The sequence below is a fragment of the Idiotropiscis lumnitzeri genome, unplaced genomic scaffold (genome assembly GCF_059441095.1).
Source record: "Idiotropiscis lumnitzeri isolate Australia: NSW breed Sydney's pygmy pipehorse unplaced genomic scaffold, RoL_Ilum_1.0 HiC_scaffold_35, whole genome shotgun sequence".
In the NCBI taxonomy this organism is placed as follows: domain Eukaryota; kingdom Metazoa; phylum Chordata; class Actinopteri; order Syngnathiformes; family Syngnathidae; genus Idiotropiscis; species Idiotropiscis lumnitzeri.
Window position 1 is genome coordinate 267,666 of NW_028283573.1, and position 18,574 is coordinate 286,239.

The 18,574-nt window shown below is 44.3% G+C and overlaps 2 protein-coding genes across 4 annotated transcripts in view; both read right to left on the reverse strand.

Moving 5' to 3' along the window:
- Positions 1–236: 236 nt before the first annotated feature.
- mansc4 (MANSC domain containing 4) lies at positions 237–2,910 on the reverse strand. The gene is made up of 3 exons (XM_088287199.1): positions 2,691–2,910; positions 2,486–2,614; positions 237–1,548 (listed from the first exon to the last, which is right to left on the reverse strand). Exons 1-3 carry the CDS (start codon positions 2,908–2,910, stop codon positions 320–322), a joined length of 1,578 nt encoding a protein of 525 aa, XP_088143325.1. The 3' UTR covers positions 237–319.
- An 851-nt stretch (positions 2,911–3,761) lies between these two features.
- Positions 3,762–18,574, reverse strand: part of tead4 (TEA domain transcription factor 4) — a 28,338-nt gene continuing 13,525 nt past the window's right edge. The window contains exons 3-12 of one of the 3 annotated variants that reach the window (XM_088287187.1): positions 17,165–17,229; positions 15,897–15,959; positions 14,460–14,594; positions 13,844–13,887; positions 13,518–13,579; positions 13,242–13,372; positions 12,899–13,072; positions 7,988–8,128; positions 6,569–6,721; positions 3,763–5,172 (exon numbers count right to left, since the gene is read on the reverse strand). In XM_088287187.1, the coding sequence (XP_088143313.1) occupies positions 5,059–5,172; positions 6,569–6,721; positions 7,988–8,128; positions 12,899–13,072; positions 13,242–13,372; positions 13,518–13,579; positions 13,844–13,887; positions 14,460–14,594; positions 15,897–15,959; positions 17,165–17,229 (1,082 nt within the window). In that variant the 3' untranslated portion in view covers positions 3,763–5,058. Of the gene's footprint in view, positions 5,173–6,568; positions 6,722–7,987; positions 8,129–12,898; positions 13,073–13,241; positions 13,373–13,517; positions 13,580–13,843; positions 13,888–14,459; positions 14,595–15,887; positions 15,960–17,164; positions 17,230–18,574 lie in introns of all 3 variants that reach the window. The other 2 variants (XM_088287186.1, XM_088287188.1) reach the window with 2 other exon arrangements.

Sequence of the window (18,574 nt, forward strand, 5' to 3'; positions counted from 1 at the left end):
TGTAACAATTCCAACACTTGTTCACAAATTATTTTGTGAACAAGTTTTGTCTTGAAAGAAAACATCTTTTGCATGATTTTTTAAGTGTTTTTCTCAAATGACTTTTTCTTGAGAGTGACTCCAAAAAAAAAGTCAGCTGAGATCCTCTTCAGCTCACTTGGTAGTTTTACTTGTGTTAGGATTATGATTGGGGGTCCTTTCAAAAATGTCTCCCCTATAAGGGTTCCCCAGACCCTACGTTTAAAATAACCCCCAAAAAATAATAAACCTGATCGAAAGCATTAAAATTCTCGAGCAGAAGCCCCTTCAAAATCTTCCGTCAGTTGTTGCCATCTGTGACCAGATGGTACTTGATCAGACGCATGGTCTCTCTTCTCCCGCATTCCATCCTTCTCCTCTTGGCCCTCCAGCTTGCAACCAGCCAGAGAAAACAGCCCAGGAATACGGCCGCACAGGTGACCAGCACCACCGGCAGGCCGTGATACCCGCGTCCCAGATCCTCCAAGGTGTTCTCTCTTCCCGGAGTTGAACCTCGTTCTTTCAGTGACGTCTGGGTGTTTCGTTCATTGGTGTCTTGCTCGTTGGGCGATGTTTGGGTGCTCGGATTTGTTGCGTCTTGCTCTGTAAATGCTGATTGGGTGCTTGGTTCATCTGTGTCTGGGTCTTGAAATGACATGTGGGTGCTTAGATCGTTGGCGTCTTGCGCTTGAAATGAGGTCTGGGTGGTTGCTTTGGTAATTTCTCGCTCTTTAAACCATGTCCACGTGATTGAATCGCTGGTGTCTCGTCCTTCAATCGACGATTGCGTCCTTGGATTGTCGGTGCCTTGCTCTTTAAACGACGATTGCGTGCTTTGATCGTTGGTTTCTTGATCTCGAACCAACCTTTGGGCGGTTGGTTCGTTGGTGTCTCGCTCTTTAAACGATGATAGGGTGCTTGGTTCATCGGTATCTGGCTCTTGGAATGAGGTTTGGGTGCTCGGATCATTGGTGCCTCGCTCTTTAACCGACTTTGGGGTACGTCGCTCCTTAAGCAACTTTTGGGTGGTCCGATCATGGATGTCTCGCTCTTCAAACGTTTGCTCGCTCTGATTGTTAGTGCCTCTCTCGTTGACTGACGTTTGGCTGCTCAGATGGCTGGCGCCTCGATCTGTAGGCAAGGATTTGGTGCTCCAATAACTGGCTTCTCGATCTTTAATCCATGTTTGGGTACTCCGATCATTGATGACGATGTCGCTTGTGGACATGGCGGAGGTCAGAGGACGGGTGGTGGTGGTTTTGGACAGGAAAGTAGTGGGTGTCTGGACCAAGTTGGCGGTTGAAGGAGGTATGCTTTTCTGGAATGTGTTGCCGGATGACCAAAGAGGTTTTGGGGTGATTTTTGAGGGTCTTCCAGTGCTGGAGGTGGTTGGCTTAATGGTGGCAACAGGTGGCGGTGGATGCAAGAACTGTCGCTTGTCCAAGGGAAGCAGCTCAGAGGCGTTGACGCGACCCACGCGGACATTGGATGTGAGGTGTTTGCCAAACACCAACAGGTCAGGATCTACACCTGAACAAGTCATTAATGACTTTTAGGTCTTTTCACTAACTCATTAAATGCCTGTTTCTAGTCCTGCATTTTCGATAGACTGTCATGACGCCAGAGATAATGGACTACTGGTTTACTATTCACCACTGTATTGCGGAATTATTGGTTATGAGCATCCAATCAGTTAGTTTGCCAGTAGCCCTTCAGCTTTAATATTAACACACACACACACACACACACACACACACACACCCCCACAGGACAAACAGCGCGTCTCCCATTCCAATTCAAACGGAGGACAGTGGCACCGTCTATGGCCACCTGAAATTTTTCCTAGCTAGAAAAAAGGCGTAATCTAACTCCTATCTACCAACATAAACATTGAGCTACAATTAAACATATTAATTTGGACCAGGTGTGGGCAAACAACGGCCCAGGGGCCACATGCGGCCCGTCAAACGTTTTAATCCGGCCCACCTAATTTGAAAAAAATTTAATTAATAGATCTTGTTGTTTTATTTTCTAAATATTGTGGCGTGTCAAAGACATATTTTGTTGCAATTCCTTTGTTCATTTTCATTTCAAATTAAATGTATTTATTTTCTCAGATGAGGTGAGGTGACCAAAACACTCCATCCAACGGCTCCTGGTCCGCACCCACTGTCAAATTTTAGAACCCATTGTGGCCCGCCAATCAAAAAGTTTGCCCACGCCTGATTTGGACAAATAGGGTGCCCAGAACCCAGTCGGGACGAGATTGGGTGTGACAAACCACTTTAGTAATTTTTCCATTAAAATATTATGTTCCACCAAAATACTGTATGTTAACACAATTCTCTTGCTTGTTCAAAAAGGACACACACACACACAACAACAAAAATCACATCAGGCTGCTGACACTTGATTTAGGGGTGCTTAACACCCTAAAAAATGAGCTCGAAACGCCCATGATACGTACCCTTGGTGACATTGAAGAGGATAGCATCGTTGCTGTGGCTGATAATGCAGCTCTCCAAATGTGGACAGTACAAGTGGCAACAGTTGTCTTGGGTGGCTTCATTGTGAAACACCGCCAAATTACAGGACGCTCGAAGAAAGAGACAATCATGGTCACCAAGCACGATAAGACACTTTGAACGCAGCGCGGCTGATTTGCTACTCACCATTCGCCGCCACGCAGCAAGTGCGGCCGCATCTCAGCGCGCTCTCCTCCCGGTAAGTCCTCAGGAGCCGGGCCCCTTTCCTCTCGGACGCCTCAGAGTCCACGATGAGTCCCGGGAAGCTTCGAATCCAGCAGTTTTTGTAGTAAGAAGTGGGCGAGCAGCGCGACTCGGTCCGACGCGCCACAAGCAAAAGCAAAAGCAGGCAGTTTGCGATGTTCATGGTGCCCCAGTGTAATTGGAAATTACAGTATCCTAAACTGGGGAACGCTTTTTGACACACACACACACACACACACACACACACACACCTTTCAGGTGGGTCATTCATACGCACCCGGAGGAGGGGACACAGCCGTGAGTAAAAGCTAACTGCGACTGCCTCTCACATTTAATGCATAATCGATGATTATTAATTTTTCAGTAATAATAATTACACTGGACACCAAATTGTTACCATTGTTAAATCCGAATTTGCAAGTCAAATTGCAATGATTTTTATTTGGCCAATTCCTAATCTACCCTTGCTTATTCTGTGGTTTCAATAATAATAAAAATGTGAAATATAGCGTTAAGTTCAGCAACAGGTGACACTTTTTTCCTGAAACGTTATTACTATAAAGTACAAAACAGGGTCAAATAAATCCGTACTGCGCAAGCTTTTAAATGCCATAGTTAAAACCAAAAGAATATATATCTCCAAAACTTGATTTTTTTCCCTTTGAAGTCAGACAAGAATTCATTTTGGGAAACATTAAAGCCTTCTCTGATTAAAACCGTTGACCAGTGTTATCATTAATAAACCCATTCAATAAATGAATAAATAGTCCAAAACATGATTGATATCTACTTCCTAAAAGCTTACAATAGTAGTATGGAAGCTGCCACACAATAATAATAATGAAGAAAATACAATAAAATCAAATAACCTCACGATGCTATGGATTTTTGTCATGAAATATACATTAAAATAAAATATACTTCAAAGAATACCTTGATGTTGCCACTGCCTTGGTTTGCGAAATAATCAAATTAAAAATAGTACATTATTATAAGATACACGGATGTTTAATACACCAACTTAAAATAAAAATAACTTGTGCTCCCATTCATTTACACAATACTAATTTAACATCCATGCAAATCAAAGATAAGTTATTCTTTTCATTGTTTTATTTTCATGTCTTAAATGTTTCATGTAATGGAAATAATAATTGCAGTGACATGAACATTAAATAAAACAACTTGAGCGTGATATTTGCATGGATGCAAAAGTACATTTAAAAATAAAAGCAATCAAAATTGTATGATGAAATAAACTTCTAAAAGTTGTTTTTGTAGCAACGGGCTAAAACCACATGTCCAAAATAGATTTTTTTTTTTGTCCACAAATCTGAACTATTTGTTAGCCCCTATGTGTTTTATTCTGAATGTAAAAATCTATTGACCAACCTGAAGTGTTGAGAGTGTCTTGCACTCTTTGCCGAGTCAATGTGAATGGCTCAAAAGAGTTCCCATGCACTGAAAAGTAATGGTTTTGGAGATTCAAGGATTATTCCCTGACAACAGCACTTCACAGTTACAATTCACAAACAAAAAAAAAATGCACCACTAGTATTTTCTTTTTTTTTTGTAAGAAACACTTATATTTTCATCTGACACTTCAGCGCAACGAGACAGTCGACGACCTCTGCAATCCACATAAAGATCCAACTGTGCTGTGCTTCAAGGTAGCCGCGTTATCACAATTACTATTATTAGCATTATGTGCCTTTCATGTTGTTGGGAGTCTTAAGACAACACAGGAGACATTAAAACGGCAAACACACAAACACGAAGTGAACACAATTAATTACGTCTTCAGTCTCCCTCGTATTTTCTTACGTGTGGCAGGTTTATAATATCATTATTCAAATGGCACACACGTGATTGGCACTGGGACAAAACAAAAAAAATAAACGAGGTTGTGCAATTTTCTGCCTACATTTTCAGTTAGGTGTGTGCCATTCATCTTTCAGTCAGTAGGTGGCACCCTGAGTCAGCCAAACTCCTGCACATGCATGACACAATCAAAGCAAAAACAAGCTCCAGTAGAATCACATTTAAAAAAAAAAAGAAAAGAAAAATAGGAAGAAAACACCAACGACAACGTTCTCATGCAGGTCTTTTTTCTAAGCCAGGCTTTGGTATGAAGACCCCAGTGCATCCTGGTCCTTTCCCGTCACTGTCAACCCACCAAGCCCGGTTCCGGGTTTTTGCCATCCTCAGTAGTGTCGTCCCTGGGAAACTTTGGGACTCCTCGAGCCTGAAGCTCGCCGAGGAGCACGCGCTTGTCTTTGTGCGGAGGAGCGGCGACGTCGGCGTGGCGGTGTCAGTCCTTGACGAGGCGGTAGATGTGATGCTGGGCGCCGTGCTCGCTCGTGGACACCTCAAAGACGTAGGCCACGCACAGCAGCGTCTCCAGGGTGTCCCTGTTAGACACCACCTGTGCGGCAGACGGACAAGAGGGAGCGTAACACTTCAATATTCTTTGATTCAATGTACTCAATCTGAAACTAATAATAAACCTAATTTTGCCTTACAAAAGTCCACCAACTAAATGTTAACACATAATGGGAAAACGCCACAGACGGGCTAACAAATAGCACAGGACTTGCGGTTCTTAAACCCTTTCAGCAATAGCTACTTGACTACATGGTCATACTGTATGCCTCTGAGATTGCGCCATAAAACAAGCACACGCTTTGTTCGTCCACGATGCGCAATTGTCTGACGCTGAATACACAGCCTGTTGTATGCCGATGCATTGTGCTCAGACTGTGTGCGCGCGCGTACGTGTGCGTTACACAGTCAATCGCCAGTAAAACAATCCATTGAGAGGCCTGTTGCGTCGTCGGCCGCGTGGGCTCAATATGGCCTTTGTCCGTCTGCCAGGAGGAATGCAGCCGCCAGTGTCTTTGAAACCTTCTGTCCACCATCTTGAGTACCCGCTAGACCTCCAAGAACTTAGTCCGAGGGTTATCAGAGTTGGTTAATAAACCCCCAACACAGCCCCGACCAATCACCGGCTCTTAACGACCTGTTACCATGCAACCGTCAGCAAAGTAAGCACTTGATCACTTCATAGCGTTAACAAATCAAATTGCACGCCGCATAATTGTTGTATTGCAGGTTAAGTGGCGTTTCCCGCATAAGCTGTGGGACAAAGAGCTAATGAAGCCCGATAAATAAAGTAGCCATGGATTGACTTGCAAGTGGCTTTATGTTGGAAACTTCAGTTTGCTCCAGTCTGAAAACGGGATTTTGGCTAAGTCATACAATTTGGATGTGGTTAGCGGTTTTACCACATTTACATCACAGTTGAGGGTTGCGTGTTTGAATTCGATGGGTTGGTTTCACCTGCATCACCTATTTTGCACCCCAAAACGCATAAAACAAAAGTTTTTGGAAAAGATTAATTTTCAGCACAACAGTGACTTTAATGCTAATATTTTCACTGAGGCCTCAAACGTCTGAACAGCCCTTTTTTCCCCCCCTTCTAAACACCAACAATGAAAATTTTCTTTTGATGCGTCTACAAATAATCATCATTGTAACAATTTTATATTTTACAAACTTTACAAATTATGTGCATGCCCTCATGATCACCATCAACAAGCAATGTTTTAATAAACATTGATCTCTTCCAAAAGAGACCCAATGCTGCCATCTGCTGGTCATAGTTAAATTTTTCTTTACTTCATCTTAATAGTCAGACGAAACTAGCAAAGATTTTTCTCCACCTATTCTCATAAAAAAAAAATATGTGGTTGACGTTGGGATTACTTTGTATTATAATCAGTCTAATCATTTAAAATTCAATCGTAAACGTGTGTGTGTACCTGCAGGATAGTGAAGTTCTCCAGGACACTGTTCATCATGTACTTCTCAGGCAAGTGTTTGAGCTTGTGGATGAAGTTGATCATATATTCGCACAGCGGGGAGCGATGGATCCGGAACATGTAGCGGCCGTTCTCAAAGCGGGCGTACTCTGTCTGAGAAACAAACAAACAAACAATCATGTGACGGAAATCATATATGAGAATAGTTTACGTGACGAAGTAAAAGTGTAACGCAATCAACTGTACGTAATGCAGCATGTAGCGTGCCGGACATGATCATAAACATAATTCTCGTGACACGACGACTCAAATCATGACGCCATTAAGGGTCGTCATGAGGTGGATTGAGGCTTGAACCCAAGGCTGTGTGTGTGTGTTTAGATTGTAAATTCTAATCCATCAGGCGCAGGTGGGGGCAGGGCCTCCATTGTGTCCATTTAACGGGAAGCCTCAGCGTGAGTCATCAAGGGGATTTCTTTTATTTTCCTTTCCTCACGTCAACTTCCTGACCACAGATCAGCGCTTTTTGACTGGAATCCGCCACAAATGCTTACATCACGTGCGCGCTCACTCTCTCTGAATGATTCAAGATTTCTCCGAAGTTTGTAGCAACCGCTCCACATTTTAACACGGTGAACCGAGTATCTCCAGAACTTGCCAGATTGAAACTGGAATACACTGGGACAAGTGTCTATTGTCTCCAATGGAAAGAAATACCCTTGAAGCGCATTACACAAGCCACTGCACTTTGGCTGCAAACAACAGGATTGATTTAACGCTTGCCCATGCAGCATTTGTTGGCTCTCACTTCGGGATATAAGAAGCTCAGTCCTGGAATTACGCTGGACCCTTGAAACGAAACACAAACCATTCCAGGAGACTGCTTGACCTTCTTTTGTTCTGATTTCAAATACACCCCCCCCCACCCCCCTCCAAAAAATAATGGGAATATAACTGATCCGTTTTGGGGTCTTTTTAGCACAGTGCGGAAAAAAACGTTAATTGGAAACTGTTAAAAGTATTGACTCAAATCAAACATTTTTGGAATGTCTTTTTAGATGAGGAAAATAGATATTCATGCTACTCATTAGCCCGCCTGTGTCAGTTTACTATTCTATGGGATTTTCTTTGCTAACATTATGCCAGTGCTTCTCAATTATTTTCTGTTACGCCCCCCCCCCCCAGCAGGAAGAAAACAATTCGCGCCCCCCACCACCACCCACTCTCCGCCCCAACTATAAATAATCGTTTGTTGCAAAACAAACCTACACCAAAGAGTTAAGACTTGCTGCGCACAATAGGCAAGGAGAGCGCCACTGCCATCTAGTGGAGTGGATGCGCAATTACACCTCATTGTAGTACGGTGGAAGAAAAGCATGTTGCCCAGGGTCACAACCTTCCGTTTTGACTCGTTCTTACCTCCACTTTCTCCACCACTTGCTTGCCAAAGGAGCAGACTTTAGTGGACGAGGTGATGATCATGTTCTCAGAGCTCTCATACTGGCTGGACACACCATAGAAGAAGCTACTGTCGTCCTGCAAGTTCACACTCAGGTCCGCCTGCAGGGACGAAACAAAAGATCCCACTCAATTTGAGACCTTCATATTTTTAATTTTTAGGTGGAAAAAACTGACACGTATGTTCCTAGAAAAAATAAAATAAAACATCTTGTAGAAAGTCTTCCAAGTACAGCACTTCCTGGTGACTTCCACCGAGGGGTGCCCGTCAGTTTGACAAAGAATCTTACAGCACAGTCAAGCTTGGAAGTAAATTCTGTGCAAAGCCACGAGGCATCCAAAGTGCCGATCCCAGTTGACCTTGTCTAAGGCTGCCAAAGCAGCATCAAGATTCCAAAGATGCTGTGTGTGTGTCTCCTTGTGAGTTTCAACGTCTTCCTAGGTTGGATTGACTTGCAACAACACTTTGGACGTCTTGATGGTGCAATTTTGACTTATCAATGCACTTGAGAAACCAATAGAATTGTTTCTACAGATCCAAACTGACGGGTGTTCAAATGATACATTTCAGTAAATTTGAGAGATTAGAAATGGCGCCTATAGTAAATAAACCAAAAATACAAAGTAATAAACCATACATACACCAAGAATGTTCCCAAAACGTGATCTAATTCATTCCTTCATTTAAAATCACTTCAAAATGATTTTTTAACATTTAGATATCAGTCAAGATGTAGCACCTAAATAACACTTCCTTGACACCGATTACAATAAAATACAATACTATACAACAGCTGGAGCTCGAACAAAGCGCTTTCCATATACCGTTATATAAATTAGCATGTAACTTGAACACAAATTAAGGGGGGGCTGAAGGGACAACAATCGATCAACCACCTTCCCGACTCACATCTCATACTGGTGCTTAAGATTATATGCAGCTGGAACGAAAGAAAATGGTCCACGGCACATGGAACTAAACCAATTGAACGTCAGATTTATGAACGATAAAACGTTAAAAACGAGGTTTCTTAAGGTCAACGTGAACCTTAAGTGCATGCAGATGCACCAAATGGCTCATGTCGGAGTTGACGAGTGTAATCCGATTTTGGGTCCGACTGAGGTGCGTTCTCACTTTGACAGCTGGCCCGTTCTACCCACAGCCCCGCCCCGTCGCCTCCTAATGGGCCATTGAGACACTGCTCAGCCGCCTCATCTCTTCATCGCCCCGTTCGTCTTCATCTGGCCCTCGTGTAATTCTTCTATTTGTCTTCATCCCTGAGGCCCGGCCACCCTCGCCGAAGCGCCATCGCTCGCCTTACGGCCTGCGAGGGAATTCATCCAATTACAATCAGCGGCATACAATTGGCTGATTAGATCACGCTGGGCCGGCCGGCTGTGCAACAATTTAGCAGAGGCAGCTCAAATCAGATTCCCTTGGCACTTCAAAAGCGTGCGACAATCTGTTAGGACAGGGCTACGGGCGCTAAGGTGAGGGGAGGGCGGAGTGTGTCAGGCCAGCCAGCGGCCGACAGGGGCGTTTGCTGGAAATTCAATTTAGAATGCCATAGTTTTAGTGGTGGGTCATCTGCCTGTCACCGTCGCCATGCCAACCTGTACCTCAGCACACACGCTCGGGTCACAACCTCCCCGGGCGTGTCCTGCCTGCTCTTTATGAAGATGAAGAGACGATCTTTTTCGATTGCGGGCAATGTTTTGTTGTTTTAATTCAACAATGATTTTGGAAGATTTGTGTTTTGAAATGACCCCTGGAGATTTTTTTTCTTGGATGTATACCAAGCAGAACTGCTCATTTTACAAATGAGTGTGAATTACGACAGAGAAACGGTTTTACGCTATTTGTGTCGCTAGCTCACAGATAATGACAACAGGCAGCCCATTCACCCATTATCGGATCCACATATTCATCTTCTTTTTTTAATTCATGACGAAGTTTTCGCTGCTCTCCTTTCCCAAGAGTCATCAGGGAATAGCGATCCGAATAGTCCGATGGTGAACTAAACTGGAACCTGGTGAAAAGGTGGCTTAGGATGAACCCCCTGGCAGGGGACTGACTCGGCGCTAACTTAATATTTCATTGACTGACTGATCTCTTTCTCTGGTTCACACCACAAGTCTCCATTTTGATCTCCACGCTTTGATTACAGTCTCACTCCCCTTTTTATTCCGATGATATATAGATGACATGTCTCATCTTGCCCTCATTCAAATGCCACCCGGGAATCTGACCAGCTGCCCTCACCCAGAGGCCTGCCTAAGACCACTTCCAAAATGGTGTCACTCACAAATGTCCTTTATCCTGCCGCGATAAATAATGCGGAAGTCCACCATGTGAGAAGGGTAACCCCATACATACAAAAGCCATCTGGCAGGCATGAAAAGGCGAAGCGAGGCGGTACTTTCAACTTGACATTCACAGTGGCGTGCAATGCAGAGGGACCTCTGTATATTTTACAATTAGCACAGATGGCCTTGCACAATGCATCCAACCATTCATTTTCGACCACTTCTCCTGTTATGGCTCACCGGTGAGCCAGAGTCGATCCCAGCTGACTTTTGGGCAGGTCGCGGGTCAATCACAGGGCACATGCGGACAAACAAATCATTCGCACTCACATTCACACCCACGGATGAGTTGGAGACTGGAAAATAAATTGTGAACACAAGTCGCCTGTTCAATTCAAGTCCCTGTGAATTTGAAATGCAGTATTTTGCGGATTTTAAGACGCAACTCTTTTTGAGAAAAAAAAAAAGAAAGAAAGTTAAAAATAAATAAATAAGATAGAAAATATGGTAAATCAACCGGTATTGGCGTGGAGTGTAAATTGAACTCACCACAGAGAAGAAGAGTGTTGTGATTAAGCCTGGCAAAGTTGAGTGATTCAGTAAATTGGCAAGTAAACAGTTTAAAATTGTGGAAAATCAAGCTTTTGTCTGAAAGCACGCCACGCTCAACGAGCAACTGCTAAGGACCAGCAAATTTCTTTTTTTTTCATTTTGCATTTTCTTATGCGTACACATAACTACATGTTTGAGACGCAAAATTTTATGGAATGTATCCCACAGGTTCGTCATGTTACGGCTCTTTGCCGTGACAATGAGGCGCTCTAAAGTGGCCAGACCAGAGGACTATCCAAGGTGATGATGCATTTTCAGGGTGTTACTAAAGTTGACTATCTAATCGCAATCAGAATGACACTTAATTTAGATCATGTGTGCGTGTGAAAATCGGAACACTGAAGTCTGAAATGGTGAAAAACCATTTAACCACAACATCGCAACATAGTTCTCAGTCTTTGCATGTTTTTAGCAATTATCTATCAATTAGATATATCAGTGCTTCGCAATTATTTTCTGTTACGCCCCCCCACCAAGAAAAAAAAAAAAAGGCGCCCCCCCCACCACCCACTCTCCACCGCAACTATAACTAATAGCATTTTCATTGTAAAACAAACCCACACCGTAGAGTTAAGACTTGCTGCACACAATAGGCTAGGCGAGCGCCACTGCCAACTACTGGAGTGGATGTGCAATTACACTTTATTGTACTACGGCAGGAAAAAAAAGCATGTTCCCCAGGGTCACACGCGCCCCCCTCAGCATCGCACCGTGGGTCTATTTGAGAAGCACTGAGCTATATGGAGAATGTCACATGACCAAACTTGGAAATCAGGTTAGGGGGCTGGTTGTCTTTATGGTAGGCGTCTTTGGACAAAAATTAGAGCACGTGCCCACCCTTGTTTCTTGAACTTCCTGTTCATTTTAAATGTTCAAAACATTACGTTGCGTGATCTAAGTTTGCACGCTAACAGCCAGGAAAAGCAATCGACTGTTTACAGAGTGGACATGGACTTGCGGGGGGTTGTCAGGCACTTAATGTTCTGCCGCTGATCTCTCAGGTCTTTGTCGATATCAAAAATAGGTTTATAAGAAACAAACAAGGGAGGCTGACAAATTGGCTCTCGAAGCACCATCCCGTGGCATGCCCTCCCCCTTCTTGCCATGCCGTGCACATGATAATCTGTTAATTCCTTGTCACCGCAGTGGCTTGAAGCTCGTCTAGGACAGTTTGGGGAGACATGGTCAACTGACAACAATAGTTCTGCATCCTCATCCTACATAATTGTAGCTGAACTGCAACCATTGCTGAATTTATGCAATCTAGAATATACCGTGAGCCTTAAAGCAATAAGTTATGTTTCACGGTGATGTGGTTGCAGACTGTACAATTCCGAAAAGTCGCATCTGTCATCTGTCTGAACTTGACTTTGGTCATCACGCTTTGCTCTCTATCTTATACGTGTGTTTTGGGGCGGACCTGCTCTATAAATAAGAGCATTAGGAGGAGGGGGCTGAAAAAGTGTTGGACTCGGTGTAATCGCACAGGGACAGGTGCCCGGGCTCACATTTCCTCTGGTGAAGTTCAGAGCTGCCAGTCTCCCTCAGGCTGCTGTCACACTCTGTCTTCCACGCACACACTCGTCATCAGAAGGAAAAATACTGTACAAACCTTGCAAGAATAAGCTCTGCATCAATGTCACTTTTTTTTTTCTTCTTTTTTTTGGGGTGCATGCAGGCAGGTCATCACAGTGACCACTCCGCTAACTGTCTGAATTGTCCTTTGTGTCCTTTGACTGCAATACGTAAGCTCTCACAACACAGTTAACACTGCGGGACCATTAACAGCCAACAGGTGCAAGAAAACATTAACTGGAGTACGCATTGTACTTCACCCTCATGACTTTGGGAGGTGCCGTCTGCTCCGATGATGCCTCCAATTTAAGCATTCACCCGAATAACTGAATTGTGTGAGCTCATTTACACGCGATCGGAAGTTGAAAGGTGTTTTACCCAGAATTTGACAAGGAAGAAAGCATTGTGGGGCCCCTTGTCGAACAGCTCCTTCAGGCCTCCTTTCTTCTCGGGGAACTTGTCGTAGATCTGCCTGACGTCCACCGACTCCAGGTAAGGGTCGCTGTAGCTGGGGTTGGACTGACCGATGTGCACGAAAAGGTGTTTGTTGAACTGCAAAGACAAAAAACAAAAAAACAAAAAAAAACGAAGAAGTGAGCTATTCATGTTAAATTGAAAACCCTCAGTATTCTGCCACTGATGTTCCCAATATGAGGAGTTTTAGACTCCACACATTGATAACGTTCAAGAATAATGAGGAAAATAATGTTAGACCACTTACAGTCTCTGGGTCCTGAGGTTGCTCCAGGAAGGCGGAGAACTCCAGCATTCGCAGCTTGGAGCTGGCGATACATCTCCCCTGCCAAGGGGGGGCACCAGGGGACATGGACAGCCCAGCAGTGCTTTCGTAACCTGGGAAGTGGGGTGGTGGGCAGTTTGAGTGCAAAACACGCAAAGATCAACGCAGTGTCTTTATCATCATCACGTTCTCATATCATTTTGCCTCTGTGATGGCGCTCTGTCAACACGACAGGAGTGAGGGCGAGAGAGCACCCACCTGTTATGGGGGCCGGGCCGGACACTTGCATGGCGTAACTCTGTTGGGAGAAGGGCTTAATGCTGGAGGGGGGGGGGGGGGGGGGGAGAGGCATGTTAGGAACCATCGCTGCCTGGTGACCCCCCATCTCATATACTAATTGGACCGCCTGACCTCTAAAGGCGCAGGGGGCACGGCGGCATGCCTGACGTCTGACAGCTGACTTTATCATTTACACGGACACGCTCTAATTTGTCCACCCGAACCGAAATGCATCTGATGCGCATTCAGCGGATCGGATGAGACGCGAGTGATACCGTCATGAACGCCGCGAGCGGCTCACTCACTCTTCATGGCCTCCTGGCTGTCCTGGAAGAGCCCCGTGCCAAAACTGGAATAAATGGACAGAAGAGCAAGATTAGCTCCATGATGCGAGGCTTTAAGTTGAATTGGTTAAATATTTTTTTACATCTTCACAATAAATGCATAGGTTGTAATGCATGACTTCATTTCTACAAAGAGCGCCAAAACTCGAATGAGTTACATTTATGGCTGTTTTTTCTGAATTTTTTTTTTGTTGTTTTTTTCCATTCAAGAGAAAAAAAATCTCTGAGCTTGCTGATAGCTTGAAGTGACAGCCATTTTTTCCCCTTTGACTAGAAAAAAAACCATGAGTTGCTTTTACTTGTACATTAGAGGTGGGGGACAATTATTTCTTTGTTGAAAATTCCAATTTTTACATAAAATTTAAACAAAACGTAAAATTTTTCTTGAACTGACTGACTTAAAATTTTACTGCATTTTGTTGCCTTCACCCAACCTTTAATTTATTTATGTATTTATTTATTTATTATTTTTTTTCAAACAGTGTAGTTGCACCAAATATTATGCCTAAAGTGAACACCGTGAACGTTATGAAAAAGGGACTAAGAAGTTATTGAAGGGTACTGTTCGGTGACTCACCCCACCAGTCGTGGGGTAAGCCGGCCTGGAGAGCCCCTGGAGCGCCATCTTGTTCTGGAAGGCCGTGGGTGAGATGATCTGTGCCGAGGACATGGTGGCCATGCTCTGTAGCGCCTTGTCTTTGGCGGCCTGGTCCTATGGGAGGAGGACAGAGAGGGGGACACAGTAACGCAAACGGGGAACACGCAATAGGCGGCCCCCCGCTTGGCCGGTAACCTAAGCGGAGCTCCTAAAGGGGAGCGGCGGAGCCAGAGGCCAGCTTGGAGCACAGGTGAAGATAAGGTGATATCACAGTCTAGAGTTTGGTTTATTGCTTTGGCAGGGTGACGAAAAGCAGCTTGTGTTAGAGGACAAACCAGGTCACAAGGTGATATAATCGTTACCGTCGGGAAAAGAAAACCCGTCAAAGCGTGAATGCCACCAAAAAAGAGGAAAAACAACATAGTCAGCTGCTCGTCAACTGTCTGTCCTGTGCTTTGTGGCAACGTGATACGCCTGCGTCTAAATCCACAGTGGCTTCCTGAAAGCGCAGCCGACTTTAACGGCAAGGCCACCCGACGCATTCTTCATGCTAGGAGCTGGATGACACAAGGGCATAGCTGAAATATGGGAGTGGGGCTGCGAGTGGTCGGGATCTCAGTTACAGCAAAGTCGCATTTAAAAAGCGCCCCTCCATCATATAGGATAACCATGTGACCACCGGAGGGCTCAGCCAGCTGAAAACTCGCATTGGAAAGGAAGCGGCTATGTGAGGAAGAAATGCAAACTGAGAAAGTACTGGAGCGACTGGGATGACACTGGAACACTTTTGAGTGTTAATAGCGTTAGGGGAAATCACACGGGGGATTCATTTGTTCCCTGACAATGGTGTTTTGTTCGGCGCACACATAATTGCATGCAGTGAAGCCTCTGGGCTTCTTGAAATAAGTTTCATGAAATATCACGTTTAAAAACGTCAATTAGAGGCTGCAATTTACTCAGACAATTGGAATGTGACGACATGACATTCTCCATAAGGACTGAAAACAATCCCCCTGTTTCGATAGCAAGTACAGGACAAAATATAACAGTAACATTTTTGAGATTATGTGCTACCGTTAGGATGATTTTTAATTTTTCTTTTGCTTTGACTTGTGAATAAAAATCTGAAATACGAGGACAGTATGGTAGCAGTAAACTCAATTAAACTCATTTCACAATAAGCAGCAGTTTGGCAGATAGTGAGCAATTTAAAAAAAAAAAAAAAAAAAAGAGGCCTCAACCTGTTTATTACAACTCCCATTTAGAATTCTTCCAACGCATTACTTTGGTTTCCTGAGTTAAAAGCATGGTCACGATTTAAACACCTATCCCAAAAGTATTCTAAACATCTCACCACTTGCTATTTAATAATAAATAATCAAGACAAAGAAAAAAAGGTTGACTCACGTAGCGTACCTTCAGCTTCACCTGGATCTCGCGAGCTTTCCGTCGTGCGAGGACCTGGATGTGACTAGACACCTGCAGGATGTCCCCAAAAAAAAAAAAAAAAGTTGGAAATTTTGTTAACTATATAGCCAGTCTTTATCTAGTGGACAACATAACAAAATGCAAACAACACCCTGAGCAAAATGAATAATATCCTCCTGACAAACGACACTGGAAACTATGTGTTTCTTGTCTTGTTAGATCTAACTGCAGTGTTTGACACGGTGGACCACAGTTTTCTTCTGGCTCGTTTACAGCACCAGGTGAGCATTCCTGCTAGCGCTCTAGAGTGATTCAAATCCTACTTGACTGGCAGGACCTTTTGTGTTCGCGTAGGTTGCTTTGAGTTCCGCTCTGCCCCTCTGTCGTATGGTGTTCCACAAGATTCCGTTTTGAGGCCCTTGCTGTTTTCGTTATACTCGCTGCTCCTAGGTTCCATTTTACGCAAACATGGAATTTCTTTCCATTGCTATGCGGATGACAGTCAGATCTATGTCCCGCAGAGTAAAAAAGACGCTTTCAATCAAAATGTGAATGTCACTTATTTTTGTAGAAGCCAACAACGGCATAAAAGCCATGTGTCGTTTGGTTTAGCTTGCCAACGCTTTTGTACTGGATTGCATTTCAAATTGGATTGACAACTACCAATATGTCAGGATCATTTTTGTTTCCGGCGGAACGGAAAAGTTGCCCTTTCATTTAAATTTTATTTTATTATGTCAGTCATCATGTCTTCTATAACCTTAAGTGTTTGTTTGTAGGGGCTGATTTGAACCTGGAAGCTGCAAATTAATTGCCCACACTGGGATCAATAAAGTTGAATCCATCCCTCAGTGACTGTGCGAGATGACTTAGCAGGCTCTCCCCCTCTCTCTCTCTCTATGCACATCCATCATTGCCACCCCTACATCAGTCCCCGTACATCAGATGCCACGCTTGAGGATAGCGTTGCAAATCCCTCGCCCTAGCCGCATGGGCCATATTCCCTAGCTTCTCGCCGCTTCTAACGAGCAACACGTCCATGAGGCGCAAAAATAAATAAATAAATAAATAAAAGCGTGCCAACACATAATCCCGTTGCATCCGTAGGCCGGACGGCTGGCCTTGAATCAGTCGTCGTGACGCCGGTTCGGGGAAAGCTACCCGGGGGAGTCGGGGGGGGGGGGATCACTCAGCAGGGGCGGACTTTGTGAGGAGCTTCAAAAATAGTGATGGCTCACAAGTGGGGTTGGCCTCACCTGCTTCCTGGTCCGCGTTTTTCCAGTGCGGAGTTTAATGTAGCGTGCGATCAACTCGTTCCGTCCTGTAATAAAAAAAAAAAAAATTTAAACAAACAGACCATGATGAGATGAGTCTTAACTTTCATTTTGTGCAGAAAATCTGAATAATTCATTGGTTCTTGGAGGATCTTATGCGACACGGTAAAGGAACGGTATGAAAAATTCAGAATTGTATAACTTGAACTGCATGGTCACTTCAACCAAAAATTTACAATTACACCAGATATGGAAAAAAAATACAAATAGTCAAAATATGAATCCGATGTATGAGTGTACCAATTCAAGAGTTGGGGAAAATGTTAGGCCATGGGTATCCAAACTATGGCCTGGGGGCCTTTTGCGGCCCACTTCCCATATTTTAGCAGCCCACTGTATATACTAAAAATAAACTTTTAACACAGCCAAGTAATCTAAAAAAAAATCTCTTCATAAGGGTGAATACAGATGACTCAAAATTTTCAAGAGACAAAACTTTTTGCCCCACTTTCAGCTCGCTGTAAAGTAAGATGTGTGAAGTTACTCGTTTTGGGTTTTGAATATGGACATCAGCTCGGTGCAGGTGCATTTCTAGTGCATTTAATGAAAGTCAAACAATTTCAAAGATAAGGAAAAGGTCCTGACCCCCACCACCCCCCCCACACACACACCTGAGTATGGATATATACAGTACATTCATCCCCGTGAAGGCCGGCTTCAGTGTCAAAGAGTGACAGTCCACACTTGTACTTATACAGCGTGTGTGGATCAGTGCATGTCCACTAATGACAGACAGCTCACACTGGCGAAGCAGGTGGCGACCGCGGCAGCAATCAGATCCTCGGGACCCGACCCGGGACAGACAGCACAGCCCACCGCACCAAAAGGGGGCCCAGTCTAGTGACACTGCCAGGCAGCTGGCGTGAGTGTCAATGTTTATGGAATATGCCTTTACGCCCACAGTAAATCTTGGCCTTGTTCCCCTCGCCACTGTCACCCTCACCCACCCTCTCGCCCGCTGAGAGGTTCCGGTTACGCCGGAGGGCAACGGTCACGCGGTTGTCTTGGGCTTCGTCATCCTCACGCAAGGTCCAAGTTTTAAAATCAGGAATATGATTCATGAGACTGTATATTACAGTAGTCAGTGTAACCTCAAAAGTCAAGTGCTCAAAAAGAGGGATCATTTGAACTTGAACGTGGTGATCGAGAGCCGATCCCAGCTGACTTTTGACGAGCGGTGGGGTCTAACCTGGACTGGTTGTCACTCAATTGCAAGACATGCATGTCATTATAACAGCAGTAAACAAACAGAATTTATCAAATGACAGTGGCAACGCAAGATGGCCGCCCTCTGACTTCAGCCGCGAGAAACCACTGTTCATCCACTTTATT

Bases quoted from the DNA above. Each gene is read 5' to 3' on its own strand.
- mansc4 (XM_088287199.1), bottom strand. From the start codon at position 2,910: ATGAACATCGCAAACTGCCTGCTTTTGCTTTTGCTTGTGGCGCGTCGG. The intron at 2,615-2,690 runs GTGAGTAGCAAA...TCTTTCTTCGAG, and splicing joins TTGCTGCGTGGCGGCGAATG to CGTCCTGTAATTTGGCGGTG. The intron at 1,549-2,485 runs GTACGTATCATG...TGACTTGTTCAG, and splicing joins CCTCTTCAATGTCACCAAGG to GTGTAGATCCTGACCTGTTG.